The 12,322-nt window shown below is 42.5% G+C and overlaps 1 protein-coding gene across 1 annotated transcript in view; it reads left to right on the forward strand.

Moving 5' to 3' along the window:
• LOC147883554 (basic helix-loop-helix protein A-like) overlaps positions 1-9,795 on the forward strand; it is a 48,194-nt gene extending 38,399 nt beyond the window's left edge. Inside the window, exons 2-6 of the mRNA XM_087399510.1 lie at positions 7,065-7,184; positions 7,438-7,534; positions 7,831-7,887; positions 8,034-8,948; positions 9,052-9,795. Of these exons, the coding sequence (XP_087255636.1) occupies positions 7,065-7,184; positions 7,438-7,534; positions 7,831-7,887; positions 8,034-8,948; positions 9,052-9,795 (1,933 nt within the window). The remainder of the gene's footprint in view (positions 1-7,064; positions 7,185-7,437; positions 7,535-7,830; positions 7,888-8,033; positions 8,949-9,051) is intronic.
• The last annotated feature ends 2,527 nt before the right edge of the window (positions 9,796-12,322 follow it).

The following is a 12,322-nucleotide window of genomic DNA, read 5'->3' on the forward strand; positions in this document are numbered from 1 at the left end:
TGTCCCCCCCTCCACATCCTCATCTGCTCCCCTACCTCCAACCTCCACCCTTCTCCTAGCCACCTACATTTTTCCTTCCACCTCTACCTCTTCCCCCTCCACCCTCCCCTCTCCCCCTCCCCCTCCCCCACCCCCCCTTCCCCTTGGCGCCTCCCTTCCCCCCTCCACCCTACCATCTCCCATTGATCCCCTTGCCCCACCTTGCAGCAGCAGTGTTGCCGACTTGCCGAAGTCCACTATCTATTGTTGTACTATCAAGATTGTGCAGTCTTTTTTTAGTCACCTTACATTAGTTTCGTAGTTTGCTCTTCTCACATCCCTGATTGATTTCCCTGACTTGGTAGAGTGTAGGAGGCTTGCTGGTCTTGGTGCACGTAGATATAGGGTTGTATGTAGCGAGGTCCTTAGCAGTGTTCGACATTCCTATGCTTCTATTAGGCATGGGAACTCCAGTGATGCCTTGGCAGCACATCGTGCTATTGTGGCTACCATTAGTAGACCCCATATGACAGGCCATGTGTGTACTCCTTCATGTCTTCTTTAGATTGCACCGTGCACATTGCGAGCAGGCATGATTAGGAGATAGATTCTAGAGGATAGTGAGATTGATTCTCTTTTGGCCTCGAGTGGTCGTGCACCTTGCAGCGATCGATTATTGGATCATTCCGCCAGAACCTTCATACAATAGTTTTGGGAGGAGCATTGCAGAGCATCTCGGTGTTCAAGAAGGCATTGCGGAAGAGGGTGTCATGCGGTGTGTACATTGAGCACGTATGGAAAATGGCACACATACTAACCAAATATGCATGTGGACTTATCTGTTGGGGAAGAAACTTTGCACATCCCTTAGGCTACCCTAGACCTACATCCATGCAAGATTTGGTCTCCAACTATTTTAGTATATGCCACGTGGAAGGTATAATGCATACATTTTTGCAAGCACTCCCTACTAGTGACTACGTATGGAAAATGGCACATGTACTAACCAAATACGCATGTGGACTTATCTGTTGGGGATGAAACTTTGCACGGCTCTTAGGCTACCCTAGACCTACATCCATGCAAGATTTGGTATGTGCCACGTGGAAGGTATAACATGTACATTTTTACATGCACTCACTACTAGTGATGACTATGTATTAAAAATGGTGCACGTACTAACCAAATATGCATGTGGACTTATCTGTTGGGGATGAAACTTTTAGATTTGAGCAAACTATAAACTGAGATAAACAAAGTAAGAATAACATCATGAAAGTACCAAAATAAATGCGTACATCATCATCATCATCATCATTGTGCAGAAGTGCATCCCTAAACAAGATATGTGTGAAGCCTAAACATGCCCAACCAACCGCTATGTGCCCTCGGGCAAAGCCGGATGGGCCAGCCTCATCTCTTGAATCAGATGGGCCAGCCTCATCCTGATGAAGAGGAGGGCATGCTGCACGAGCCACCATTGCCATCTCTGCCTCACTTGCCTCCTCTATGTATGCACACCTCAGCTCCGAAAGTTGTGCATCTACAAATACCCATGCCTCAAATCCAGCTCAAGTAATCGTCTCTACATGTAGAAGATGCTGGTCTCAGCACCGCCCAAGCTGCTGCTCCACCCACTGTTGCAAACAAAGGACGCAAGTGGTAGTAGGAAGTTTGGCTATGACTAGTGCATCTATGGGTGTCCTAGTCAGCACATCGACAAGAGGGGCATGGTACAAGGCCACACTGAGGTGGATCCTATGGTGAGATGGATCATGACTAATATGTCTCAATTGCAAAATATAGTGCTCCACTCAATGGTAGTCTATGCGTGTCCGAATCCTCTACTCCTTCAAATCTACCTTCAACTGTCGTACACGAGATTCCATATCATGTCGCAATAGATGTGCCTGCCAAGCAAACATGTCGTGTACATGGTGAGAATGAACCAAAAAACTTCAGTTCAAAACATACAACAAAAAAATAAACTAAAGTAATCAAAATAACTAACCTCAACCCTAGATTCAGCCAGCAATGCCTCCAACTCTGTAATCTGTGCATCTCGAGTATCCAACTCATGCTGAGGTGGTGTAGATGTGGGAGGTGGTGTAGATGTGGGAGGCTCCATAGATGTGGGAGGTGGAATCGAAAGTGATCTCAATAGGGCAAAGACCATGTCATGCAAGGATGAGGCCACTGAATAAACATCCCCCCTAATCCATTCTCCAACAGCTCGCAATTCAAGATCGCAATTCAAGACGACCCATGTCATCGACCCACGTACCTCGATCGTGGTATTTGACATGCCACATACCTCATCGGTCCAGCATACCACGTACAATACCACATACCTCGATCATAGTATATAACATGTGACATACCTCAATCGTGGTATTTGACATGCCACATACCTCATCGGTCCAGCATACCACGATCGTGGTATGTGGACTTGCCATGATACCTCGATCGAGGTATGTTAGCTGTCAACACAATACGATGAAGAACATGTTGTACATGCCACATACCTCGATCATGGTATTTGATAAGCCACCATGTCAACGGTCCAGCATACCACGATCGAGGTATGTGGACTTGCCACGATACCTCGATCAAGGTATGACAGTTGCCATGTTGAATGCCACATACCTGGATCGTGGTATTTGAGACGACCCATGTCATCGATCCACGATACCTCGATCGAGGTATGTGGACTTGCCACGATACCTCGATCGAGGTACAGTTGGATTGCCATGATACCTCGATCGAGGTATAGGCTCAGTTCGGTGGATTAAAATGGAAGAGCTCGATCAAGGTATTTGCTTGGTTCGGTTGTCTGCATGTGCCAATTTCATTGGAGATGATACCTCGATCGAGGTATTTCACACCGAAGTAAAACCTTTGTATTTTCACTTGAGGGGGTGTCACACTCCCCTGCAAGTGGTCGGGAGTGGACACACTTAGCTTGCTACCTCCCGTTTATGTCAACACAGAGGATCAAGTAGCTGACATATTCACGAAGGCATTGGGCATAGAGAAGCTGCGCAAGTTCAAAGACTTGCTTGGTATGCAGGAATTGGGATTGAGCTCGACTCGGGGGAGTGTTGATATATCGAGCTCCACTCTGATATGCTAGGGTGACCGTTGTGCATTTATGTCACCAACCTGCTAGCTGTAGATGTGGTTGGTACACCGCCCATGAATAATAGCTGTGGATGACAGCTATCTTTATGTACTCTAGTTAGTGGCTCAGTTAGTATGCCACCTTAATTAGTTGAGTTTGGTTTGAGACCCACATGTATATAGGGTTCACCTATTATTTTATACTAAGAGAGTTCTTTTGGCTTTCACAACTAAGAAGAGGAAAATTGTTTTTAGCCTCCACCTTTGTGTATATTCCCCCATTGTGTATGTGAGAAAGCCGCAAGTGAGACTCCTTCCTTCTCTCCCACTCTCTTCACAGCGTATTGGAGTTCTGCACAAAGGGCTGGGGTTTGCAAATGTGGCAAAGGATGTTGTATAGCTTTGATACTTTGTAGAGGTCTGAAACTAAGTATGGTCAATGATTGCAAAAAGTATCATAGCCATCTTACATCATTTTCCCATTTGCAAAGCCCAATCCCTTGTTTTTATAAGTGCATTATGCATGAGCGTTAAAAAACAAGGAGGTGGGCCTTGCAAATGGGGTGAATGACAGTGGATGGCTATGATACTTTGTGTGGGCCTTAAAATAATAATGTTTAAGTCCCTTGCAAAGTATCATATCCATCAAACATCATTTGCACCATTTGCAAAGCCCAATCCCTTGTTTTTATAAGTGTGTGATGCATGAGCAAAAACAAGGAGTTGGGTTTGCAAATGTGTAGAATGATTTTGGATAACTTTTCATGGGCCTAAATATAGGTGGGTTTAAGGCCCATGCAAGGAATCATGGCCATCAGGTTCCATTTGCATGGTCAAGAATGAACTTTTTAATGTTTTTGCCCATCCATCCTCAATAGTGGTACAAAAACATGGAAATGTTCATTCTTGACCATGCAAACGGAACCCGATGGCCATGAGCCTTTGCATAGGCCTCAAACTAGGTGAATTTAAGGCACATGCAAAGTATCATGGCCATTGGGTCCCATTTTCATGGTCAAGTATGAACATTTCCAATGTGTTTTTTCCATGCATCCTCTACAATGGTATAAAAAATGGTCTCTAAGGTCTTCTAGGCATGAAAATGAGAGGCGATGGCCATTAAACTTTGTACGGTTCTCAAAATAGGTAGATACAAGGCCCCCACAAAGTATCATGGCCATTAGGTCCCATTTGCATGCCTAGAAGACCTTTAAGGGCCTTTTTTTGTACCATCATAGAAGATGCATGGGCAAAAACATGGAAATGTTCATTTAAGACCATGAAATGGAACCTGATGTCCATGATACTTTGCATGGGACTCAAACTAGGTAATTTTAAGGCCTGTGAAAAGCCTCATGGACATCGCATCAAATTTGCATGGTCAAGAATGAACACTTCCACGTTTTTGCCCATCCATCCTCTACAGTGGTACAAAAACATAGAAATCGACCATGCAAATGGGACCCGATGGCCATGACCCTTTGCACATGCCTCAAAATAGGCCATGACCCTTTGCACATGCCTCAAAATAGGTGATTTTAAGGATTGTGCAAAGTTTCATGGCCATCGGATCCCATTTTCATGGTTAACAATGAATAGTTTCATGTTTTCTCCCATGCATCCTCTACAATGGTATAAAAACAAGAAAATGTTCATTATTGACCATGCAATAGGATCCAATGGCAACAAGCCATGATAAAGGCCTCACACTAGGTGGTTTTAAGGCCCGTGCAAAGGTTCATGGCCATCGGGTCCCATTTGCATGCTCAATATTGAACATTTTCATGTTTTTGCCCATCCATCCTCTACAGTAGTATAAAAACATAGAAATGTTCATCCTTGACTATGCAAATGGGATCTGATGGCCATCGTGTCCCATATGCATGGTCAAGAATGAACATTTCTATGTTTTTATACCATTGTTGAGTTTAAGGCCCATGCAAAGTATCATGGCCATCGTGTCCCATATGCATGGTCAAGAATGAACATTTTCATGTTTTTGCCTATGCATTCTCTATAACGGTACAAAAAATAGCCTCGAAGGTCTTCTAGGCATGCAAAAGAGACGTGATGACCATGATACTTTGCACAAGCCTCAAAATAGGCGGATTTAAGTCTTGTACAAGGTATCATGGCCATCGGGTCCATTTGCATGCCTAGAAGACCTTCGAGGAACTTTTTTGTACCATCATAGATGAAAATGTTCATTCAAGACCATGCAAATAAGACCCGATGGCCATGATACTTTGTATGGGCTTTTAACTAGGTATTTATTTTAAGTCCCATGTAAAGTATCATGGTTATCTGGTCCCATTTTCATGGTCGAGAATAAACATTTCCATGTTTTTGCCCATGCATCCTCTACAATGGTACAAAAACAAGGAAATGCTCATTCTTGACCATGCAAATGGTACTCAATGGCCACAATTCCTTACAATGGCCTCGAAATAACCTAGTTTAAGGCCAACACTATGGCTCATGGTGGCCATCAAGTCCCATTTGCATAGTCAAGAATGAGCATTTCCATGTTTTTTCCGATGCATCCTATATAATGGTACAAAAACAAGGAAATGTTCATTCTTAACCATGCAAATGGGACTCGATGGCCACAATCCCTTACAATGGCCTCAAAATAACCTAAGGCTCATGGCCATCAAGTCCCATTTGCATGGTCAAGAGTAAACATTTCCATTTTTTTGCCTGCGCATCCTCTACAAAGGTACAAAAAATGGCCTCGAAGGTTTTCTAGCCATGCAAATGGGATGCGATGGCCATGATACTTTGTCCAGGCATCAAAATATGTGGATTTAAGGCCCATGAAAAGTGCCATCATGTCCCATTTGCATGGTCAAGAATGAGCATTTCCATGTTATTGCCCATGCATCCTCAATAATGGTATAAAAAATGGCCTCGAAGGTCTTCTAGGGATGTAAATGGGACACGATGGCATCAAAATAGGTGGATTTAAGGCCGGTACAAAGTATCATGGCCATCACATCAGATTTGCATGGTAAAGAATGAACATTTCCATGTTTTTGCCCATGCATCCTCAACAATGGTAAAAAAAATAGTTGCTAATGAGGCAATGTGCGCACGAGCCCAAAATGCATGGGGGCGGACGAGCCCAAAATGCATGGGGGCGGAGACGTTCCAAAGATTTTTCGTGAGCTCAGCACTGAAATGACGAAGTTTGGAGCGACGTTAACTCAGCAATGAGCGTACGCCAAGCATTTGACGGCTTCAGCTTCCGACATTATATAAACAACACCCCCTCCTCCTGCCTCCTCGTTCCTTTGCCGCCTCCTCCTCCTCCTCCTCTCCATTACCCATCTCTCATGATCCTCCGCCACTTGCCCTTTCATGCATCACCGATCATTCACAACCCTTCACTACTTCCCCATCCACCAGCGCTGCTTTTATGGCTTCTGGCCTTCCTGGCCTCCCCCTCCTATTACCCCTTCCAACTACCGTCCCTCCCTTCAGCCGCATCAAGCTCCTGTTGCAATCCTTAGCATGGCTCTATTGCGCTCAATGGTCGCTCACCCCTGCCTCACGGTAGCTTTCTTCCTCACGTTCTCTTGTTAGATTCCATCGTCGAACACGGATGGCGCTACGTACGTCTTATTAAAGCATGCTTTCTACCTCCTCGCTGCAATAAAAAACAGAAGCCCCGCATAATTAATCCTTGCACAGTACAAGTTAAGTCATGATATTTGAAGAGTAGCGAGAAGCACGTGAAGCAGGATTCTTGACCACCCCATCTCCATCAGGCACTTCAATCTTAGGCAGTCCACGCTTCCGTGCACGCTTGATATAAGCCGACACTGTGGTTCTCGAATGTGCTATAGATCATGGTGTATACCGTAATCTCTTCAGCATTAATGTTTCGCCTCGATCGTCTTCTGTTTCCCTTGCGGAATACATTGCAAGCCCGACAGCCTTTCACACGCGATTTTGCTATGCAGGTTACTTAGCTGGTCATACGGTGATGTCAACGAAGCAAAGGTGGACGATCCATTGAAATTGAATCAGCTACTTGTCTCCTTGGAACTCTACAGCCACTGCACCGTCCCGGTCGGAATTGGGTAAGTCAGACTAGATTGCAGAGAGACATGCTTTTTCCCTGTAGTACAATTTCCGTAAATTGGTAGAAGACAGCAACTTACAGCCTTGGGATGGATTTTTTTCCGCCTCCAATCCTGAGCTAACAAGATCCCCACCAACACAAGAAAGGATGTCTCTTCTCCCAACGCATCCATTCTTCTCCCAACGCATCCATTCCTTCGACCTTTTGTAGAGGCTTGCACAGTTTCGCTGATTAAAACGACTCCAATGCAGGTTTCCAGGTGCAGCGATGTTAACTAGAAGACACCAATGGGTTTCCGGATTTGGTCTTTTGCAAAGCCTAGTGCTTGAGCAAGCTCAATTTTTCCGGGTCAGTAAGCGCAACCATTGACACTATTTATGTTGGCGATTTCAAAAAATTAAATGCACCACTTTCCTGTGAATGCTAACGGTGTCGTATTTTCTGTCTTTGTGCCTGCGCGCATAACTTGCCAACAATCAGGATGCATGCATTCAGGTCAAAGACTCTTTTCTCCTCCTTACGTTAAAAAACCGCACTTAAATTCAGATTCTTTCGTGAACGTGTTCCAACAACGGCATGTTCTCAATTCCAATTTGTATTCAATCTAGTATGTGTTGAACAGCCGCATTCTCTGTTGATAGCAGACTACGGTGTGCTTACCGTACGAGGATGGAGTGGTGGAGCTCGGCACAACAGATTTGGTTAGTGTTTGTGATCTGATCCGCTTTCCATTATGTTGAGGGTTACTGCTCATAGTACATTCACTTGTTCGTCGTTGCTACGGCTCCATATTCCAGAGGTCACCTTTCTAATCAGCTGAGTGTATTGTACTTCGTTTGCGATGTAGGTGCAAGAGGATCATGACTTGCTTAGGCACATTTGCGCATTTCTATGGCCACAACATCCTGTTGTCCTATCGTCTCGAGGGCCAGCATTACAAGCAGGGGCAAGAGACGTCTTTCTTCGCCTTCGACTGCAGGATCTGCAACATGGAGACAGCACAGCTTCGTCCAACTCTTCATCTCGTTCTGAGTCCTCGCTCCATAGCACCCATACGATGCCGTCATCTCTGTTCTCAACTTCCATGGAGGCATATGGAATGGACGATCTTGAGCAGCTTCACATTGACATTGACACGCTGAGGAGAATTGCGGAGGCCAATCCTCATGAGGGCGACTTGGACTTTAGACACAACACAAGCCTCAAGACCTCCGTTTCCCAAGACAAGCCTTCTATCGATCCAACTCGCCACGAACCCTATTACCCATGGACGATAGATCCTGAAGTAGACGTAGGAGACCTCGGACTTCCAGCTAGAGACGTTGAATTGGGTTCTTTGGTTGGATCTTTTCCCATGGAGTCTCACTTTCAGCCTACCGCTGAGCTCGCTGGTGGAATTCCTAGATTTTCCGCCGTCTACACACGTGCTGTCGGCGATGGATGCCCAAGCTTCCTCAGAGAAGCTGCAAGTTCGGCAAGCACTGGTACAATACGATCTGCATTCAAACATTGGGCATCGACCACTTCTGGGTCAGGAATAAGAACCCCTACTGATCACAGCTCGCCTTTGAAACGATGCCTGCTATACATAGTTCCCGGGCTGATGGCCGACGAAACACTACGAGGATCACGCGGACCCTCGATGCAATCCGCAGATACACAGAAACCAGATCGACAGCACATGATGACCGAACGCAAACGACGACGAAAACAAAACGAATGCCTGAAGATTCTTCAAACTCTTATTCCGAATCTCAAGAAGGTAAAGTAACAATGATTGTTATCATGTTTTTCCAACAGCTAGGTCTCAAACAAAGGGCTGAAAAGAAAGAACTGTCTCTGAATCCTGACTCTTTCTAATGCAGAAGGATAAAGTTTCTATTCTTGAGCACACTATAGATTTTGTGAAACAGCTTCAGGATCGGGTTGGCGAATTGAAGCAGCAGAACACCCAGCTCCAGAATGCAGCCAACATTGCTATACAACAGTCGTTAGAAATAGACGAAGGTTTCAACCTCCCAGGACAAAATCCGCAGGGAACAACTAGTACTTCCGGAAGTTGCTCATCTCATATTCAAAGAATTGAGGTAACTTACGACACGAATAACCAACCACCTCTCTTCCACATAGAGATGGACTTAGCAGTCGAGGCAGATGCTGACTACATGCTCATTAAAGCTCTTAGTGCCCTCAAGCAAATGAAATTGAGTTGTGTCAACCTTGAGGCAAATTTTGAAGGAAGCCAGTTCAGGGCCAATCTATCAGCCGAACACAAGGTAAAAGTCTCAGATGATTATGATGCATTCAATATGATTGTTGTGGAAAATAATGAACGGGCCAATTGTCTGCAAGCAGCTCAACTTTTGTGTTCTCTCGGACCACATGTCTTACGCTCTTTTTCTTTTTTGAATGTAGGAAGTCCGAAGGAGAATTCCAATCCCAAGCGAGGTAAGAAATTTCTTGATGAGAAGCGTGGTATAGCATGCAACCTGGCATTCCTTTCCATGAACATGAGAAATTCCTCCCGAGATGAATCTTGCCAATATTTGAGCATTGATACTGAAGGCAGCATATTTACCCGCTCAAAGGGCAGCAATTGTTCATCGTAGGTCTATAGCCTTAATGCTGCTTCATTTAGCAGAGATCTAGAAAGGATATAAACTAATAACTACACTTTTTTTGACGGAACATTCTAATGGAGTGCGCTTATTGACTCATAACACGAGCACTTATAACTGATGCATAAAATATCTTCGTGGTAGACACTAGTGATGGTGTTATATAACAAGAACTCAGCTTTGAACCTAGGAAACAGATTAGTGCATAGACACCTTCTGTACACACCATTAAAAATAGAAATTCGCAATTATTCTGTTTTGATTTGCATAATTTGGACCAAAGAATTGAAGGAATAAGGGAAGAGAATTTATTCACTAAGAATAAGGTAATGGAATTTTCTTGTGAAGGAGTGTGGGGATAAAATCTATTCACTTAAAAATAAGGCAATTACAAATAACAAAATAAGTAAACAACTAGAATCCCTCGAATTGCTCAAGATAAACAAAAGAGAATGAATGCTCTAGCTCTCTGCCTCTATTATGGGTAAAGCATAATATATGGTTAAGATGAAAACTAACTAGATTCTTAATTAATATTCTTATAGTCTCTCTCTCTCTCTCTCTCTCTCTCTTTCTCTCTCTCTATCCCCACACACACACACACACACAGAGCATAAGTGATCATCTCTATGCATCACTGCAAATATAATATATGAGTAAATTAGATACTCTAGGATACAAAGTGGCCCAAGGTTCATTTTGGTTCTTATTATTGATAATAAACCACCAAAGAAATCCTTATGAAACAAGTCAAATAAGTTAATCCTTAACCCCTACTTAGTACATAGAACAAATGTAGTACCTCGGGGGGTGCACTACGTAGAAAGCCTATGTATCACGTGCGTTTAAGGGGTTTTTAAAAAAAACCTCAACTAAAAATTTTTCCCCTATAAAAACATCCCTCTTTACTTATGAACTAAGTGATTTTTTTCTAAAGTTGAATTAAATTGGAAACCCCTCCTTTTATTGTAAATCTGTTAAAATTTTCCAAAAAGTCAAATTAAAATACCCCTCCTTTTGAATGCACGTGGTACACTAAAACTTTATGAGGTGAACCCCCCGAGTGTAGTACAATCATATTTTTTTGTTTAATTATAGACCATAGTTTCCAAGCTTCTCATTTATCAAGAATTTTAACAAGGGAGCACGAATGCTCGAGCATGCTACCTCCTAGTTCATTAGGACAAACAGAAAATCTTTTTGTAGTGGTTGCTAGAATAAGAGTAATCAAGATTTTCCTCGATTACTTTTTGTCTAAGAACAACAAACATACATTGAAGGCTTCATATTTAATTATTCCTCCTATTTGAATGATAGCTTCAAAGTAAGGGGTTTTCATCATACATAATGTGCACTAGAGGCAAGTTGAATTGTTGCCCATATTTAACATAGATTGTCTTGTATAGTAATGACCATAGGTGAATGAGTCTTTGAAAAAATGATGAAGTCCGTAGGATAGGAAAATGATCTCCCAAAGGCCATTCTTTGTTGCTGAAACACAGATCCATGTGAGATATTCATCACAACTCTGTACCTTATGTAAGCCACATAAGAAATCCAAGGAGATAAATGTTTGTATTGAATTTAATACATGTCTTCAATTATTTTTCAAAGGATGTAATGAATTGTTCCAAGGATCATTGCACTTCAACATTGGGATGATGTCAAATTTGATTGTGTCAAGAACTTTAAAGTGTCAATAGTCACCTACTGTGTATTAGTAAAGTTGTGAGTACGAAATCGTTATTCGTAATAATTTTCTATGTCTTTGTGAATAAGTAAATCCTTACTGAAATACTCAAAGTTACAAAAAATGGTACCTTGTGTCCAAAAACAAAAGTACAAAAAAATGAACCCATAGCACTGAATTATAATCTTTAACACATGGTCAATCAAAACACCATTTGAGAAAATCCTTGCAAAAATGCTCCAAGTATAAAGCTAGCACCTACTGTCAAAAAACATAAAGAAATTTAAAGAAAAAGAAAACAATAGCACATTACCATCTTCTTCAACACGTGATTAGTCAATATACCATACGAGCAAATCCTTGTGGAAATACTCCAAGGTACAAACTTGTCATCTTGTTTGACAAAAAAAAGGAAAACAAAAATTTTAATCCATAGCACAACACTATCTTCTTGAACACATGCTCAATCAATATATCATATGGTATATTGAGTTATCTTCAACACTCCTATCAAGACTCCACTACAAAGTGACAAAGGATCAGTTGTGAGCAAATCGCTCCTCATCAGACAACGATACTATGGAGAATCAAAAGGTCTTCTCCACAGGTCCACATTTTTCTATCCGTCCTACCAAAGAAGAAAAATTTGCATAGAAATTCGAAACCACAAAGCATGTAAATTATGGTGTAGTTTCAAGCATTTACAAAAACAAAATAGAATCACAGTATGAAAATCTGATGGACTAGACTTTTCTCCTCAAAGAAAATTGTTTTGGTTGACTTAAGAAGTATCAAATATAAACATTTGCAAGACAAAACAATCCAAGC

This window comes from Dipteris shenzhenensis, chromosome 28 (assembly GCF_047967505.1).
Source record: "Dipteris shenzhenensis isolate YYH24624 ecotype China chromosome 28, Dip_SZ_1.0, whole genome shotgun sequence".
NCBI lineage: Eukaryota > Viridiplantae > Streptophyta > Polypodiopsida > Gleicheniales > Dipteridaceae > Dipteris > Dipteris shenzhenensis.